At 34.2% G+C, this 19076-nt stretch overlaps 2 protein-coding genes across 6 annotated transcripts in view; both read left to right on the top strand.

Moving 5' to 3' along the window:
- Diaph2 (diaphanous related formin 2) overlaps positions 1-19076 on the top strand; it is an 890957-nt gene that overhangs the window by 382731 nt on the left and 489150 nt on the right. For all 5 annotated transcript variants that reach the window (XM_023704632.1, XM_023704633.1, XM_004644436.2 and 2 more), the window contains 2 exons: positions 8962-9063; positions 11936-12030. In XM_023704632.1, the coding sequence (XP_023560400.1) occupies positions 8962-9063; positions 11936-12030 (197 nt within the window). The remainder of the gene's footprint in view (positions 1-8961; positions 9064-11935; positions 12031-19076) is intronic.
- LOC101576050 (zinc finger protein 639-like) lies at positions 15618-17117 on the top strand. Its single transcript, XM_012517633.2, is given in 2 exon segments — positions 15618-15920; positions 15922-17117. Coding segments are annotated over 2 exon segments (1476 nt in total). The 3' UTR covers positions 17095-17117.

The raw sequence follows: 19076 nt of genomic DNA on the forward strand, positions 1-19076 counted from the left end.
GTGGAAAAAGAAGTCAGAGTAGCTAAGGAGGGGTCATGAGATAAAACAAGTTACTTGAGGCTATGGGCAAGGCTTCCATGTTTACTCTGAGTTATACCAGAAACCATTAGATGATTTTTAGCAGAGGAATGACTTCAAGTCACTGTCACGATAGAATGAAGATGGCAAAAGAAAAATGGAGGCTGGTTCTAAAACTATCATTGTATTGTAATGCGTAAGTGATGGCCGCTTGAAATACCTAGGCATAGGTGGAGGTTCCGAGATATGATCAAGTGCTGGCCTTCCTAACAGTAGGATATGAATTGTGAGAGCAAGACTCGATGATGGCTTCACATTTCTTTTTGCTTGAACAATTACGATTTAGTCGTCATTTGTTGAGATGGAAAAGATTGCGAGAGGAGGAGTTTGGGGAGTAATTGTGGGACTTTGGCATAGGATGTGCTAAATTTGAGAGCGTTATTATTAAAAAACAAGTAGAAAATGAGGAAAGTGGCACAGCAGCTTTTTAGGATAATTAGTTTCTCAGGAGGCTCATTTGAATAGATCTTTAATGGAATTTCCAACACTGACTTCTGAAACCAATAATGAAAAAATCCTGCATTGTCAAGTTGAGACCTCAGGTACAAATATTTAAGGGAGGTTTTTTTAACTCTTGCTCAGCAACGTTAATTGCATCCTGCATTAAGTTAAATTGTGTACAGGATTTGCACCCATCTAAGCCTGACTAAATTAAATCAGAAAAGGCTGTTGTGTGATAAATGCCCAATTTGTTTTCTCAACATGAAATTCCCTGGTGTCCTGATGGTACTGACTCATAGCATTGTATTTCTATTATTATATTGTTCTTAGAAGTACTTTCTTATTTGATACTCCTGTCTCTTGAGGTTTATTACTTAACTCATTGAATTTTGTCACTGGTTATAAAATTTTGCATAGCAGAAATTTCCGTGTATATATAGGATAGCCACAAAAATGTGAGTTGCTGGATTTGTAAGTACAAACTAACATTTTTGTGGCTATCCTATATAGTCAGCGAAGAACCAGAAAAAAGATTTAGCAAACACTAACTTGAAGTAAGATCCATCCTTTAGTTTGGCTTTCACATTACCACTTGAATCAAGGAAAATTAGTACCTAAAATCCCAAGACACCTTTATTTGCTCTTCATAAAACCTGCATTAACTGCAGAGGTTTTCCAGCCCACTTGAAAATACACAACATTAGGTATGCACATTGTTAGACATAGTGTTCTGGTGGCATTTAGCAGGATTCAGTAATTGGCTTAATGAACAGATGTACAAGTATATTAGTTATGTAGATGTTAATTTTCAGTAACATGTGCTTCCTGATTTGGAGGTTCTTGTATAAACTACAACCAATAAGATTTGCTCCTTAATTAGGAAGCCCTTACAAAGTATATGTGCGCAGTTCTCACCATTAGAACTATTAGTCATGTTTAATGTGCTCTGAACTTCAGGAACACTCGTGATAATGTCATTCGTATTGCTTCAGGTACTACACAGGTGTCAGGATGAAAACTGCTTTTCTGTAGGATGCTTTGCTATGCAGCTGTGATATTGAAAGGCTAAGCTTCACAGCTGCAATGTGTAATATATAGGAGGAGGAGTATGCAGTCTTTCATGGACATTGCATCAGCTTTTCCTCTCAAGATGTGGTAAACAAAGGTATACCTCTTTAAAAACTACACTCAGAAACACTTAAATATGAAATTGGGCTTGCTTCCCAAACTGACATCTTTGCCTGCTTTTCTTTTTTAATTATTTTTATTGTATTTCCTTCCATTTTGTTTGTGGTTCCTGTCTATGCCTGGTCCTTGAGATTTTCAAGGCTAACATTATAAAAAATATAAAAATGGATGAAAATTTATGGTAACTGTCAGGTGAGTTTATTTCTATGTTCAATAAAAGGAAAAATCTCATGTAGCAACCACTTCGAATGAGTAGATGAGATTGAATGAATGTTACTATTTAGCCATATTTACTACTGGTTTTTGTTTTAAAAATAAATAACACATTAGAAATGAAGTTTCCAGGATTCTTCCTATGCCAGCATCACATTCTGCTTCTAAGTTAACTATTATCCTTAATTTGCTAAAATACATGCTTGTATAAATTTGCTTTGGACATATTCATCTATCAGCAATAGAATATTCTGTGTTTTAGTTACCATTTGTATGAATGATGTTCTACTGTGTTCCATTTTCCACTTTTATTTTTTTCTGTTCCACATTGTATTTGGGATCTATCCTTGCTTCATTGTTAGACTATAGGATAGTCACTGTAAATACTGCACAATATTCCATTATATTGGTACAGCAAATTTTTTTGTGTGTGTTTAGTACAGGGTCTACAGGGTCTCACTATGTAGATCTGACTCATAGTGATTCTTTTGTTTTCAGCCTCCCAAATGCTGTGATTACAAGTGCCTGTCACCGTGCGCATTCTCAATTGCCTTCTTAGCTCACCCTGGGGGCGGGGCTGGCACAGCATGCCTGGGATCAAACCCCCAGCCTCTGTGCTCTGCCTAAGCAGGTGCTTTGTCTATTGAGCTCTAACCAGCCTGGTATAGCACATTTATCCATTCCATTGCACATAGGTTCTTACTAAAGTTTGGTCTGTTGCAAACACTGTTGCATTCAACATCCTTGTTTCCTTGGCCATTTGAAATATATTTCTAAATATGGTATGTATACTTTTTATACATGTTAAATGTCACTAATTTTTCATTTAAAGATTGTTGGTTAGCTTTTACTGCCCCTGTGGCATAATCAAATTCTAATTTCTTCACATTCTCATCAATACTTGGCATAAGGAGACTTTTTAAAAATTCACAATTTGATGACCAAATGGTATTTTTGGTTATTTTTATTTACATATTTCTGATTACTGATGAGTTTGAGCATCTTTGCATTATTACCCATATGTCCTTATTCAGATGCTTCACTTTTTCTATTTCTTGGCTTTCTTTATTTAAAATTACAGTGGTAACACCTCTCATATATAAGGTGTTATAAAGACTGAATTAGTGCCAGGTATAGATTATATATTTAGGAAAAGTTAATACTGGTGTTGACGATTGTGGTGGTAGTCACTACCAGTAATATATTACTGCTGTTGCTTTATACTTTCCTTAGTTGTTTGTAATAACCGTCTGTCTGTCTGTCTGTCTGTCTGTCTGTCTGTCTGTCTGTCTATACATATTTATCTATGTTTCCATTGTGTTTGTGTTATATTTCAAGGTCAAATGTAATTCAAAAAAGAGAATGGAAAATAACAAACAAAAAATATTATTCTTCACACGCAGTAATTATAGATCTTCCATGTCTTCCATTTTAATTCTAGTAGTCATTTTAACATTATGAAGTTTTTTAATTTTATTTATTTATTGGATAGAGGGTCCCACTATGCAGCTCACACGCACAGTGATCCTCCTGTCTCTGTGTCCTCAGAACAGGGATCATAGCCATGAACCACCATGTCCAATTTCAGGGCCTGGACAGAGCGCCCAGGGCCCTGGCTACCGCACAGCATGGTGGTGCTATCCAGACTTCCCCACTGAAAGCACTGAGATTGAACTAGGGTCCTTGCACTTTCCAGGAAGGTGCTAGGATCACTTTGAGAATTGTTTTCACATGGATAAAACATGCATTTATGTACACATATATTGTGTTTTCATATGATCTTAAAAATGTTGAGCACTTACTCCTTTACATATATATAATCATGAAGTTATAGTATATTGTACTCCTCTTCATATGCCTTATAATGTAATACAAGAGATCAATTGATGCTAATACAGAAGTATAGTTTTTGGTAATGTTTTGACTGCTTACAATAACAGGAGAGCTCAGTGAGCAATGTGTATATAATGAGCGATGTGCATGTGCCCATCTAAGCTATATTATTATGAACAGAGAAAAATTACAAATTTTAGATACACCTTGGAGATACTTGCATATTTTCTACTTTATATATATATGAATATGAAACATGAATATTTAAGTTTCATATGCTCACATCAAGTTAATATAGTAACTGTTCAATAAACATTTGCTGAGTGACTGAAAGGCTGTTATTCATTCTGACTATCTCCCTGTAATTTTGAGATAAGTTAGTTATATAAATTGTGTTATGCTTTTGATTATCACTATGCAAATCATCCAGACTTCCCCACTGAAAGCATCTAAATTTTTGCCATAAATTGCAGACATTGTGTTACTGGTTCTATCTATCCATTGGGACAGCAGAAATTAATAGATGATTCCTTAACATTGCCTTGGTTAGAGTGGGAAAATTACATAACCATGTTTACTCAAATTTTGCTGCTGGGCATCCCTTTGTTGTGAAGAAATAAATTTATAGTACAAGTCCTGTTCAAAATCCATGTATTACAGGAAATATAAGAATACTCAGTGGGCATTTTATCATAGATAATGAGGATATTGATGTTAATATATCTTTAATAATACAAATGTCTTTATTATTAACATCATCTTCCTACATGCAATCTTTTATAATGTTTCATTATTCTGTTCATTAGCAGTGCCAGTTTAAACACTAAAATTAATTTAGAATATCAGATTCAAACCCATTAAAAATATTGTTTTTCACTTGCACATTGGAGATCACTTTGAATTGGAGGCTTTACTGTGAACCTGAGGACCTTAGGACAATTGATGAGTATAAAAAAAAGTGGATCCATTCTGACTAATTTCAGTTAATTGTAGAGTTGCTAGAATTTATTTCAAGGTGTTTAAGTGCTAGAAATGCATATGGAATAAAATGATTCCAGGGCATGTGAAAATTTGAAGTCACTGTAAAAGCACCAATTTTCAATATGTGACGCTTTCATTATCGTAGGTATATTTGTTATATTTTGCTATCCTTTGAATTCTATTTATCTGAGCCTATCCTTGTAATTCCTATTGAAAGTGTTTCTTTTTTTTTTAAAATTTTTTTTTTATTTATGAGAGAGAGAGAGAGAGAGAGAGAGAGAGAGAGAGAGAGAGAGAGAGAGAGTGGTGGGTGTGTGTGGCCAGCTCAGCCCACCAGGGGGCGGGGCTGGCTGGCATGTGGTGCTGGGGGATTGAACCGCGGTCCCTGATGCTTTGCCAAGCTTGTTCCAAGTAGGTGCCCTAGACCACTGAGCCATCTCTCCAGCCCTGAAAGTGTTTCTAAAGGAAGGAAGTCAAAGTCAAAGATAGATATTGCTCAAATACCTCCACTATGGTAAATTCTTAATTGTTTTTTGAAAACTTACATAGCTACAGAAAGGTTTTTTTTTTTGTTTGTTTGTTTGTTTGTTTGTTTTAGTTTAAACTTCTGTATTTTAACCAGAATTCATTGACATACTATCACATTTTGTAGGGTACTTTTACAACTACTGTTAATCTTGTCCTTATGAAGAACCTTTCAAAACTTGCTTTATCATAGTGATACTCAAAATGTTAGTCCTCATTCATGCAAATTGTATTACATTTTCAACATAGGATTTTAAGCCACATTCTATGGCACAAGGAACATATATCATTGTGAGCAATAAAACTGTGAACTAAAGATATATTTTGGATATTTTATTTATTAAAATAATTTTTCAGGGCTGAGGAAATGGCTCAGTGGAGTAAGCGCTTCCCTGGCAAGTGCAAGAGTCTGAGTTCAATCGCCGGTTCCGCCAAAAAAATAATAATAAAAAAATAATTTTTCATGTAATGGTATAAAGTTTAGTCTATATTTTAATGAAATATGCTAATATATGACATCATAGTATTAAGCATTATCTATGTATGTATTATCCAGATGTCACTAAGTTATATTATATTTTTCTTTCTTTAAAATTTAAGTGTACTGATACAATTTACATATACATAATGTTGACGTTCATTATAGAGAATCCATAACAGTATGTCATAAATCTTCATTCCTCTTTTTGTTTTTTCTCCTATTCCTATCCTTTTCAAGCCTATTTCTGAACCGAATTCACAATATTCAGTTTTTATTTTATTCTTCTTTTCTCATTTTTTCTGTCCCTTCCTTCCTCTCCCCTATTCCCTCCCTATAGCCCTTTTCCTTTTCCTTTTTTTTTGGGGGGCTGTACCCAGGATTGAACTCAGGACCCTTCTCTTGCCAGGGAAGTACTTATTCTACTGAACTATCTCTCCGGGGCCCTCCTCTTTCCTTTTGAACAATTTCTTCATATTTCACAATATCTATTGCACATTTATGTTCTTATATTTTCAGTTTCTCACACCAGACAGGTAATTTTATATTTACATGTGCATCTAATTTATTTCACTTATGTACAGTTATCTTAACATGGACGCTTGATAACTAGAATAAATTCAATGTTGAATGCTCTCTAATAATAAACTATGTATACCTAGTTAATTAGTCTCCTATTGTGAAGTGTAAGATATTTTAAGAGAATAGGATGTTTATTTTACTGTTTCTGTGACTATGTTAAAATTTCTGAATGTTTATTTGATTCTATATTTTTAATATACAAAAGCAAGTGACTATTAAACTGTTGCTTCTTTTTGTACAGTTATCTTAACATTGAAGCTTGAAAACTACAATAAATTCGATGTTGATTATTACCTAGAAAGGACATTGTTCTTAGGAAGATCCTTTGAAGAACATTTGTGATGATTTTAAGAGAAATATATTAAAGCTAATTTTTTGGTAGTAGCAAAAATTTGGTCTTGAGTTATAACAGCAAACTACTTGTGACCTCTCATACAATCATTTTTAAGTATAATTAACTTCTCTGCTTAGACTGTGCATCACTTTAAACTGGTCAGTCTAGTAAAGCTTAGAACTGTTAAAAACTTATTTATGTAATTCATTTTAATGTGTTACTTCTCCATTAAACTAATTTTTCATGTTTTGTATCATTAGAACAAAGGGGAAAAAAGAACAAAGGGAATCCTAGTGGAATTGCAATTTTTACAATTCTGTAATACCACATTATGAACATGTCCCAGATGTTAACATCCGTGAACATGTTGCCTTAGCAAAAATATACCATCATTGTGTTGCTTTTCCTCTTTAAAATACCCATTTGTATAATCCTTCACAAAGAATAGATGAACTAAAATGATAAATAACATTATTACATCAATAAGAATTTATGTTTTTGATAGTGATAAAGAAGCCTCATGAATTTGGAGAAAACAGCATATTATCTACTTGATTTGTAAACAATAATGATGGCTTCACTTCTCTCACAAAATTAAGACACTGTATAGGTTCCATTATCTACAACCGTTTTTTTTTTTTTTTTTTTTTTTTTTTTGTATTTTAGGGAAGGAACTACAGGGTGTTCAGGGCCTCACTACTAGATGGGACTCATAGTGATCCGCCTATTTACAGCATTCCAAGAGCTGAGATTACAAGCATGCACCACAATGTCCAGTCTCAATTGCTATCTCAGCATGCCCCCAGGGCATGGCCAGCACAGCAGTCCAGGGGATCACTTTAATCCACTGAGCTATTTGGCCATCCCATCAACACTGTTTTTAATATTGGAAAAAATAAGCTGCCAACATATGAACATATGAGCACTGTGGTGTCTGTAGTGTTTCTGTCCAGGTTTAGGGTGTTGACTTCACATTGCACTTTCATAGCACATGGCCACATTGTTTCCTGGACTGGCTCATCTAGAGCATAGGTTGCTGGAGCTTATGGGGTCTAATGCCTGCCACACCTTGGCACTACTATTTCTCACTTTCAATTTTTTAAAATTGTATTTGTATTTTTTTTCTGGCCAGCCCAGCCTACCCTGAGGGCAGAGCTGGTATGCAGCATGTGGTGCTGAGGATCTAACCGAAAGTCCTCTGCACCTGCCTAAGCTTGCCTAAGCAGGCATTCCAGATCGCTGAGCTATCTCACTAGTCCTTATTTTCAATTTTTTATGTGTTTGGTATAGGTTCTCACTATGCAGCTCAAACTCATAGTGATCATCCTGTTTTAACCTCCCCAGACGTGGGAGTAAGAGGCGTGTGCCGCCACTCCCAGTCTCAGCACCTGACTCAGTGCACCTGGGCGGGCCCAGCATGGCATGATGTACTGGTACTGGGAATGGAACTTGGGTTCTTGTGCTTGCCAGGCAGGTACTTAGACTGCTGAGCTATCTCTTAGGCCCCCATTTTCAAATATTTTAACCATCTTAAAGAGTTTCCTTTTACACAAAGTGAAAATAAACGTTTTTTTTAAGAAAGCAAATAGGGCCAGGGAGATGGCTCAGTGGAATAAGCACTTCCTTGGCAAGTGCAAGGGCCTGAGTTCAATCCCTGGTTCCACAAAAAAGAAAAAAAAGAAAAAAAAAAGGAAATGATATTTTTAATATGATAGAAATAAGTCTAACTTACTCCAAAGACCTCATACTTGAGGTTCTTAAATTGTGTGTATGCAAATATGTGCTACTGTTGTCTGCCTTGCAAATACTTCACACTTATTCTTCAAAGCAGTCTCCACAGGAATTTTCCTAGGCAACCTGTTAGTAATTAAAGTTACTTGTGGTACATTAAAACAATTTCACTGAATTAAAAAAAGTCTACATTTTAGCCTATTTTAATGGAAATCCATGTCTTCCTTTTTTGTCAGTTAGTCCAAATTAGTGAGATTTTACTACATATTTAATTCCAGTGCTGCTGTAGAAACCTGCTAAAAGAGTAATTAATGTCATACATTAGGTAAGAAGCGGCAATTGATTTTTGGTTTTATTTGGCTTATCTTTTCTGCTTAAATGCTGAGAATTAATTTGTAGGGGAACCTCTAAGCAGGTCTGTATTTTTATGTTTATCTTCTTTCTTAAACTAATGAAATAAATGCATTCATTGATTTTACAGTGAGCTTTATTAATGTTGTTAATATGGTTCACTAATATTGTTTCATGTACTTGCATTAGTACCATAATTGTTTATGTATCAATATTTTTGTTACAGTTCAAAAAACTGCAGATACTTCAGAAGAAAAGAAGACTGTACCTGCAAAGAAGAAAGTAAAAGAATTGAGAGTTTTGGATCCCAAAACAGCTCAGAATCTCTGTATGTAGCATTTTCTGTATAGGGATAGTGTGGCGCTGGAGAGGAGTTGTTGATTGATTTAAACAAATTTGCAACTCCTTTTAACAGGCATATACAGCCTCTTAAAGCCAAACTGTATTTAAATACGATTTGGGTGTTTTTTTACACTTGACTACCACGGAGAAAGTCATACTTATAGCCTTATTCATTTCATATAAAACTTACAAGTAATAAGAGTCTTGGAAGGTATTGTTGATAAAACATTATTGTATCTTCTGCTGCCTACAATTGGGATTGATTATTTTTGGATATTCATTGGACACATTTGGAAAATCTTTTTTATTTGAATTAATTGCTACATGTGTCAGGTAATTTTTTATCTTTGCTTTTTTTAATGAATATTGAAACTTTTAACAAACTAGTCATTTTTTAAAGCCAGTCAGTTCTTAACTATGCTTTTGATAAAGTAGCTAGACATTTAAAATCCTCTTCATTTAAGTTTGCCTTTAAATTTTAATGTGACATACTCTCCCCTCTGCATTCAGTTCAGAATATTTTTGTCACTTCAGGACTCTGTCTAGATTCTTAGGATCGTAAAATTATAGGCATGAGAAAACTCAAAGTATCAAGCATTACTAATTATTGAAAGAATGCCATGGAGTTCTTTTGTTAGGGACTATGCCACAATCAGATTAAAATAAACAATTTACTATTTTTGCATCAGTAGTGTTACCAACTGTACATGAAAAACCACCCAGAAAGATAGGCTTTATGTGAGAAATACAGAATAAATGCTGGATTTATTTTGTCTGGGTACAGATAAGCTGAGATTTCGAATGATTTCAGCAGCATGCCAGAGGGGAAGTTAATTTTTATAGTATTTAAGGTGGGGTTATAATCCCAAGGCATCTGCATGAAATATTTGAGATCAGAGTTCCAAGGACAGTCAGTACAGGTGTGTAGATAATACTGGACTTTTCTGCGATGGGGACATTGTATGTCTGGTCCTAAATTTTTTTATGGCCATCATCCTGTTTGCTGAGGGAAGAAGCATGGTCCAGTTGGTGTCATTTGTGTTTGCTGAGAAAGAACAGTCTTATTGCTGAGAAGGGCTTGCCTGGGTCAGGCATGACAAGTAGTAATGTCACTGCCAGAAAACAAATTCACTAATAGCTGTTGTAATGCTGTACTTTGCTTACTTGGTGATGCATTTTCTTAAAGTTGATATTAAATGTTGACATTAAAGTTGACAATTAATCTTTTGTAAAAACACCCATGATCTCAATTGCTGGTTGATCATTGTCAACATCATTTACTTAGATTGTGAAGATCTCATTTGGTCTTATGCCTACGCAATCATTTGTGCAGATAGTAAAGCTTCAATTATATTTTGGTATCAATGAAGTCATACAGACCTTTTCATGAAATAAAAGTATTCTTAGAAATAGCTTGAACATATATAGTCGTAAGAACATATCCATATTCTTTAAAAAGTATATTTAGTGGAGATTAAAATGGAATATATTGAAAAACACTTTCTGAGCAATTGTTAGCTATTCTAACTATAATTTTTTACAGTATTCCAATATGACATAAAATAGTGTCCATTTAATAAAAGTTGACAAGAAAAAATAATGATTCAATATATAGAGCAATTAATTGTACACCACATGGATGTCAGTTATGAATTCAGAGCACATGGGTGATTCAAGCACTTCATTGTCTTCTTATGTGTGAGAAGTATGAAGTACGGTAGTCCCTTCTTCTCTGCAGGGGAAATGTTCCATTAGATGCAGGGAACCATAGCTAGTACTAAGCCCTGCCAATACTATGATTTTTTTCTATGATACATTCTTATGATAAAGTTGAATTTATAAATTAGACACAGAAATTACAATGATAATAATAATGCAGCACAATTATAATAATGTTATAAAGAAAGTTAAATTATTCTGGCTTTTCTCTTTCAAAATATCCTATTATACTATGCATGTGATGAGATGAGATAATATGTAAAGAAAGGATTTCAGAGCTGTTTTTTGTAGCATGTCCAAAGTGCTAGCATCACCACTCTTATGCTTTTGGGATGTGCTGCGGAGATAGCTCGGTAGCATAAGAGTCTTCCTGGCAAGCACAAGGTCCTAAGTTAATCCCCAGCACCAAAAATGTTAAATATAAAGATTACATAGGCAGAAGGATTAAAATACTTAACAGTTGATCTAATGACCCAGAAATCTGCTAAATGATTAAGGAACAGGAACAGGTAGCGTATTACTTATAGGGATTCACTAGATAAAGCCATGATTCACATTGTGATTGCAATGGACTAAGAATAGTACTCAAATAAAAACTTTAAGTTGTTTTTTTCTCGAACTTTCCATTTAGTATTTTCAGACTGTGATTGATGGCAAGTAAAAAGGTGGGAAATGAAACCTCATAGATCATAGAGGACCACTTAGATTGATACACTTTTCTTTTATTTCGGTAACTTTAATGCCCTTTCTGAGAAGTACTGTGTTGGATGCATCTGACAATCTATATTCAGTTGTATGTTGAATTAAAATATGAACATGAAATAAAATATCTAGGTTTTTATGTGTCATTTTGTATTACTTCAATTTAAAATGCCTGAGCATATAGTTGTAAGTGCTGTTGATAGTTTATTTTTATGTAAATATTAATGAACTTGAAGCATTGCAACCTCAGATAATAGATCATTGTGCCTAGATAGAGTAGCCCATCAAATGAAAACAGCTATTATTTTTCATAAGTCTGTATATGAGCATTAGGGACAAATTTTGTACTATGAGTCTATAAAATAGTAATCAGATGTATTTAGGAATTTTACAATTTGATGCTGTTTTAATTTGTAATAAAATTACTTTTATTTTAGCTATCTTCTTGGGATCATATCGCATGCCATATGAAGACATAAAAAACATCATTTTGGAGGTTAATGAGGACCTGCTAAGTGAGGCCTTAATTCAAGTAAGTTTAGTATCCTTTTTCATTTTGTTGTAACAGGTATTTCTAGATTGCTATTTTCTCAATGGACTTGTGAGCAAATACTTATCTATATTTGAAAAATAATATTAATATGGAGTTGTGTTGATAGTAAGAGAACTCTTTAAGAACTTGGTGTTAATTCTGTTTTGGCAGTTCATTAACTGCATGTACTTTTAGGCATAAACATATGCACATATAGACATATCATTATCTTTTGTTCACTGTACTCGAAATTACATGAACTTTTGACACCAAAATGTCTTCATTAAGTACTTAATATTATCACTATGTTATGTAGGAAAATACAGAGAGGTTAAGAAGTTAGAAAAAAAAAACTTACTCAAGATCAGTGGATAACTGGTAGTTACACTTTTGGGGTATATAGCAGGCCAGGAAATATGTCAAGGAATTCATGTGTTTATTATCTCATTGACTCCTATGACAATTCTATGAGATAAGCACTGTTCTCCTTTTATGAATGGGGAAAACTGAGGCTTGGAATGTTTGCCCAATCTCATGCGATTCACCAGTGGCATGCTGCAGATTAAAGCATTTAAAACAAAGTCTTGATCCTGAAGCCATTACGTTAGAATCCCATGGACAAGCTAAAGCTTTCTAAACCTGTTTCCTCATCTGAATTTAGAGGGTCACTGTTAGGGTTAATCCAAATGAAGTGATTTAGAGAATAAAGCACTATACTGATCCAGCATATTAGTAGAATCTTTAGTATGGCTGGCCCTGCCTGCTTAATTTCCAGAAAGGAGAACCAAAAAGTGTTTTGCTTGTTTTAGTAGAAGGGTAGAATCATTCTAAATCATTATTTTTAGAGAGATTGATGTTTTCATTTCTCTTTGAGAGATACAGTTTGGCTTTAAGATTCTATTTAGCAATTTATACTATATAACTTTAGAAAATTTTGCCATAACCCTTGCATAAGTTTTGGAGAACCTGTTTTTAATTTTAGCAAATCATGACTCTTTATAAGGTTCTTTTTTGGTAAGTGGGCTACTAGCATCACAATTTTTTTCACATGTTTTAAATTGAACATGATTATCTTCCTTAGGACTAAGGTTTGACGAGTTAACATGGCTCTTTATTACCATTGCACACCAATATAATGGTTATATTATCTAGAGTAATCTTTCTACAAGCGAAAAACTGTTTGTGTGTGTGTGTGTGAGAGAGAGAGAGAGAGAGAGAGAGAGAGAGAGAGAGAGAGACCAACCAACCCACCCTACCTGGACTATGGGCAAGGTAATGGTTCTCTGAATTGAAATAGGGAGCTGATTATATTCATCCTGGCCAGAATTGTTTCCATAACAGTTAGAATGAGCAAGGCATGAAACCTTAATCTGACTTACTTTTCCTTATTTTATACAATTAGAAAGTTTTGTTTTAAAATATAAAAAGGCATGGGAACTGGTGACTCCAGCTCATTAGCTGAAGCTTTCTAATCTTTCCTATGTAATCAAATTATAATGAAATAACTATAGTTTTTTCAAACCATAGTTTGAAGACTTAATTGATGTAGCCATGAGTTTACCTTTAAAACAGTACAGTTTTTCCATCACATGACTTGGTAGGGAAAAAAATTCCATATGGAGAATAATGTTGAAGTGTTTATTCACAAGCAATGTTCAAAAGTCTATTATTTTTACAGTATTGTTTTCAACTTTTTAGGGTTTACAGCATATGTAGAGATCTTCATTCATAAATGTCCCTTATATACAATAAAGCAGGGTTGTTTTTTTTTTTTTGTATTTTAGTAAGGGTCTACTTGGTCCCACTCCATAAATCCAACTCCTGGTGATCTGCCTGTTTACAGTGTCCCAAGAGCTGGTATTACAGGCCTGCGGCACCACGCCCAGTCTCAATTGCCCTCTCAGCACGCCCCAGAGGTGGGGCTGGCATGGCAGGCCTGGTAATAGAATGAAATAACCTTTTAAATGTACGTATCTAAGTGTATTACCTGGGTTTTTGTTTTATTTTATAGCAGAACCAGTATATATTTGCTTCTCTTTAAATTGGATCAACCTGATCCATTTGGGAAGAATGAATTGTTTACTATTTGGAGATGACAGTCAATTATGTCTAAATTCTTGAATTTGCAGGATTAATCTTATCAACTGTGCAGTCAAAGCAGCTGCTTTTAAGATCACATAATTATACTAAATCTTAGATTGTGTCCTGGGAATATGAGTGAAGGAGAACCAAGGTAGATCATACTGAACTTCTTTGTGCTTCCATAGATTCCTTATTTACTCTGTATCCACTGACCTGGTCTTATGCTGTCTCTTCCAATTTTCTGGACTTACATCCCCTATTCTGCTTTTTGCCTTTTTCCTTTTGTCACATATCTGTGCCTGCTATTCCATTCCTTTATTGCTCTACCTACTTTCTACCTTCACTTTTATACTTTTTATTTGCTTGAACTCTTTTTGAAAACCAGCTTGCTTTCCTTCTGAGTGCCAAATACTCTAAAATGTTTTCTTGTTCCTTACCCTTCTTAATCCAAACTTGTTTTCTTAGTTTACCCTATGAGAAGCGGAAAGTTTAACGTGATATATTCATATATTCATAATTGGAATTAGGTAACATGAATATGTGACATAAGTGAGTAGCAACTCACTTGAGTTATGAAGTTTGATATTGCTAATATCTAAATAAATTACATGTATTAGTATCTGCCAGTAAGGAGGATGCCCCAAAATTGAAAAGTTATATGATTTTCAATCCCCAAAGAAAACTTTTTCCCCCATGCAAGAAAAAAGACTAGAATCATCAATATTTCTTTTTCTCCAATACCCTCAAAGAAATATTTGGTTCAGGGATGCAAACATAACATCAATTTCCCTTTTATATGAGCTGCTTAAGTTTTATGTCTAATTACCATGTAGCACTTCGACAATGCATAGCATTAACTATGTATCATTAGATTAATTTGTTGTTTTATTTGATTACAGTGCTAAAAACCATCCCTGCATAATTCGTTGTTTATGTAACATGGCTGTCGCTTCATGACAACAGAAACAACAAAAATATAAATGTAGATACATTATTCCCCAGAGTTTGAATTAACATCAGTATTATCTCTCCTAGTATGGGTCAATAGAGAACCCTTTGATAGCTAACTAATATATTTTAATTATTTGGTAGGATAAATGTATTAGTAAAACAGCAGAAACAATAAAATACTATTTTTACTTAATCAAGTATGTCAATCCCAAATGATAAGATTGCTGATAAAAATACTAATGTTCCCTTTTTTTCAAAATAAGCTTAAGGGGCTCAGGTGCAGATGAGGGTAATAGTGACCTTCTTTTCAACTGGTGGCTAAGAACTAAAAACAAGGTGCTGCTTGCTAGTGCCAGTGCTCAGAAATCAGAAGACCAGTACTCAGGAATCTGAAGACATGTGTTGTAGTCCCTGGTTCTGCTGCTTCTCAATTTACTTGAGTTTCCCTGTGTCCTCCTCAGTTAAAAGGAGGCACTTTTTACTGTCTGTGGAAGAGTCCCTGTAATTCATTTTTCTTCATTGCAATATTAAGAATGATATCAAATTGAAAAGATATGAATAAATATCCTTTAAAAAAAAGAAAAAGGAAGACTTTACACCTTTCTCATTACTCAGATTCCTCTGGAATAAGCAGAATTGCAGATGGATTCAATGGAATTTTTTCTGATCATTGTTACAGTGTCTATTCTATGAGACAGCCAGACTTAAAATATTTTGATAAAAAAGATGATGATTCAGATACTGAGATATCAAATGATCTCCCAAAATTTGCAGAAGGAATCAAGGCCAGAAACAGATATCATAACTACCTGTTTCCCAGTCCTGTACTTAGAATTCTAGAGCACACTGCCTTTTCTGCAGGTTTGTTTTGTTTCAGATAAATCTGCTGATGTTGAAGTTTGTGATGAAGAGAGTGACTCACCTGAGTCAGTTAACCAGCAATCTCACGAGGAGAGTCCTATAGAGGTCCACGCTGCTGAAGACGTTCCAAATGCTGTGGAAGTACATGCAGCTTCAGAGGACTATGATATAGAGACAGAGAACAATTCTTCAGAACGTCTCCAAGACCAAAAGGATGAAGAGCCACCCTCTAAACTTTGTAAAAATCTTGACAAAAGCCAAACTTTGAATGTGACTACCCAACAGAAATGGCCTTTACTGAGAGTGGATAGCAATGGCCTCTATAAATGTGAACTTTGTGAATTCAACAGTAAGTATTTTTCTGATTTAAAGCAGCATATAATCCTAAAGCATAAGCATATGGACTCGAATGTGTGCCGAGTATGCAAGGAAAGTTTCTCTACCAACATGCTTCTGATTGAACATGCCAAGCTACACGAAGAGGATCCCTACATTTGTAAATACTGTGACTATAAGACCGTCATCTTTGAGAACCTCAGCCAGCACACTGCAGACACCCACTTCAGCAACCACCTCTACTGGTGCGAGGAGTGTGACGTGCATTTCTCCTCAAGCAGTGAGCTCTACCTGCACTTCCAGGAGCACAGCTGTGATGAGCAGTACTTGTGCCAGTTCTGTGAGCACGAAACTAACGATCCAGAAGACTTGCACAGCCACGTGGTAAATGAGCATGCATGTAAATTAATAGAATTAAGTGATAAGTATAACAACGGAGAACACGGACAGTACAACCTCTTGAGCAAAATTACTTTTGACAAATGTAAGAACTTCTTTGTATGTCACGTATGTGGTTTTTGGAGTACACTTCATACGACTGTTAACAGGCATGTTGCTATTGAACATACTAAAATATTTCCTCATGTTTGTGATGACTGTGGGAAGGGCTTTTCAAGTATGCTTGAGTACTGCAAGCATTTAAATTCACATATATCTGAAGGGATTTATTTATGTCAGTATTGTGAATATTCAACAGGACAGATTGATGATCTTAAAATTCATTTGGATTTCAAACATTCGGCTGACTTACCTCATAAATGTAGTGACTGCTTGATGAGGTTTGGAAATGAAAGGGAATTAATAAGCCACCTTCCAGTCCATGAGACCACTTGATTATTTTCTTTATTTTTACTGACATTATGTAAAATGATAAATTCAACTCTGGAAGAAAAAACAAAAAAAAGAGTTTAAGCTAGAAAGTGATTTTACACTGTGAATGAAATCAAAATGTTTTAAATTAATTAGAGTAACACATACCATAGAAACAGTTAAATGTATATTATATACTGATGTTATTGAATTTTTAAATATATACGTTTTTAGGTTATATCTAAGTAATGTAGACTAAACTTCAGGGTCTGCTAGAAATGTTATTTCAAGTTTGAAGGTCTGCTTTACTGTCACTTAATTTGATCTGTTGAGAAAAAAAATCTATTTTAGGATATCAGTAGTATAAATGAAATATTTATGTGTAGAGCCTTGACCAAAAAATGAAATTAGCAGTTTCAAAAAGTGACATAAACATTAAGGGAAAAATAAAAGCATGTTTTATTTGAGATAATTATTGCCTGTGAATAATAATGAAGTGCAAAGTAATATTTTCGTAGGGAGTTTATTCTCATAGTTATAAGGCATATGTGTAGAAAGATTCATATACCGTGTTAGGGCCGGCCACATAGCTCAGTAGACCAGAGCTCCTGTTTAAGGAGACTCAGGGGTCATGGGTTGGATCCCAAAAGCAGGAAGGATAATTACAAGTCCAATCTGTGTAATGAGAGCCTGTAGACCCTGTATTTAATACATTAAAAAAATTAAGGTCCTGTAATAATACTTTGGAAAAATTTGTAAAGATATGATAAAGCAGAGGCTTGTGCCTAGGCAATCAGGGTCTCTTTTCAGAATGCATAGAAAGAATTCAGGAGATCCTTTACTTATATGTAAAAATATTGCAGTTTTTTGCATTTGCTTTTGATTGATATTTAGCATTTCCTTTAAATAATAATATAGGCAACAATAAAGCCCTAATATACATCAAAGGTTGGGAAAAATTTGTAAGGTAGGTAAATAGCAAGTGAGAAAAAGGGAAAAGAAAAGATTCATTGAAAAATCTTATTGAAAAGGTTGTACCACTGGCAAAAAAAGACCCTTCAGGTTGCAGATATATTTATAAAGCGATTTTAGTATTGCTATGCATACATGAAAATATTGCGGCTTGACCCATTAACTGGTCATAATTCCACCTACTATGACTATAGTAACTTTTGGAGACCCAGTTGCATTCTTAGTTGTGTGTTATATAGTATACATAGACTCCACAGTTTGTCTTAGGATTTTCTCTATATGATTTTATATCTTCAAACAGATTTTGTGATCAATAAAACTTATTTTTCAATAAAGACAAAATGATATGGTGAAGCAAAGTTCAGCCAATCCATTCCCTGAATTCTAGGCAGAGTTACACCTAAGTCATCAAAGATAGATGGGTATCTATTGATTCTGCAGAGAAAAAATTTCTTCAACTGCCCTCAATTAACCAGTTCTACAGTATAATTATTCTTATAGTCAGGAAGTTCATGCATGTATAATAGCAGAACTTCTTTTTACCTCCTTAATCCATCTTTGTAATCATTGATCTATTTACGTGGTTATCGACCATCTGTATTTTATGCAGGCTTGTGACTCTGAATATGTCTGTGTACTTTGTAATGGTTGATGACTTCAGGACTACAGTTATATCAAGACTATAATGGCATTACTATTATAAAATATAAAAACATTTTAAAAGAAAAGTTTTTATTCATGCTTATTTTCATACTTTTTTAGGGAAAAAGAAACATTAGTAATGATATTAACAATGGTTTACTATTGCTACTATTTCTTAGTTTTCATCACATTGGAATAGTTATTCTATGGCTTGCTACTGCAATCTGACAATATTTTTATCCTTAAGTTCCTTTTTTAAATATTTTGCATATAATTGGTTACCTATGATTTTTTAAGAAATGTTTTTCTTATATTTCTTGACTAAAATTTTGTTTCTTGTTCACTATTTCCAGTCTATTGTTAAAGTTTCCAAGCAAATATTCTGGCTGCTT

The sequence above is a fragment of the Octodon degus genome, unplaced genomic scaffold (assembly GCF_000260255.1).
Source record: "Octodon degus isolate 3935 unplaced genomic scaffold, OctDeg1.0 scaffold00198, whole genome shotgun sequence".
Taxonomy (NCBI): domain Eukaryota; kingdom Metazoa; phylum Chordata; class Mammalia; order Rodentia; family Octodontidae; genus Octodon; species Octodon degus.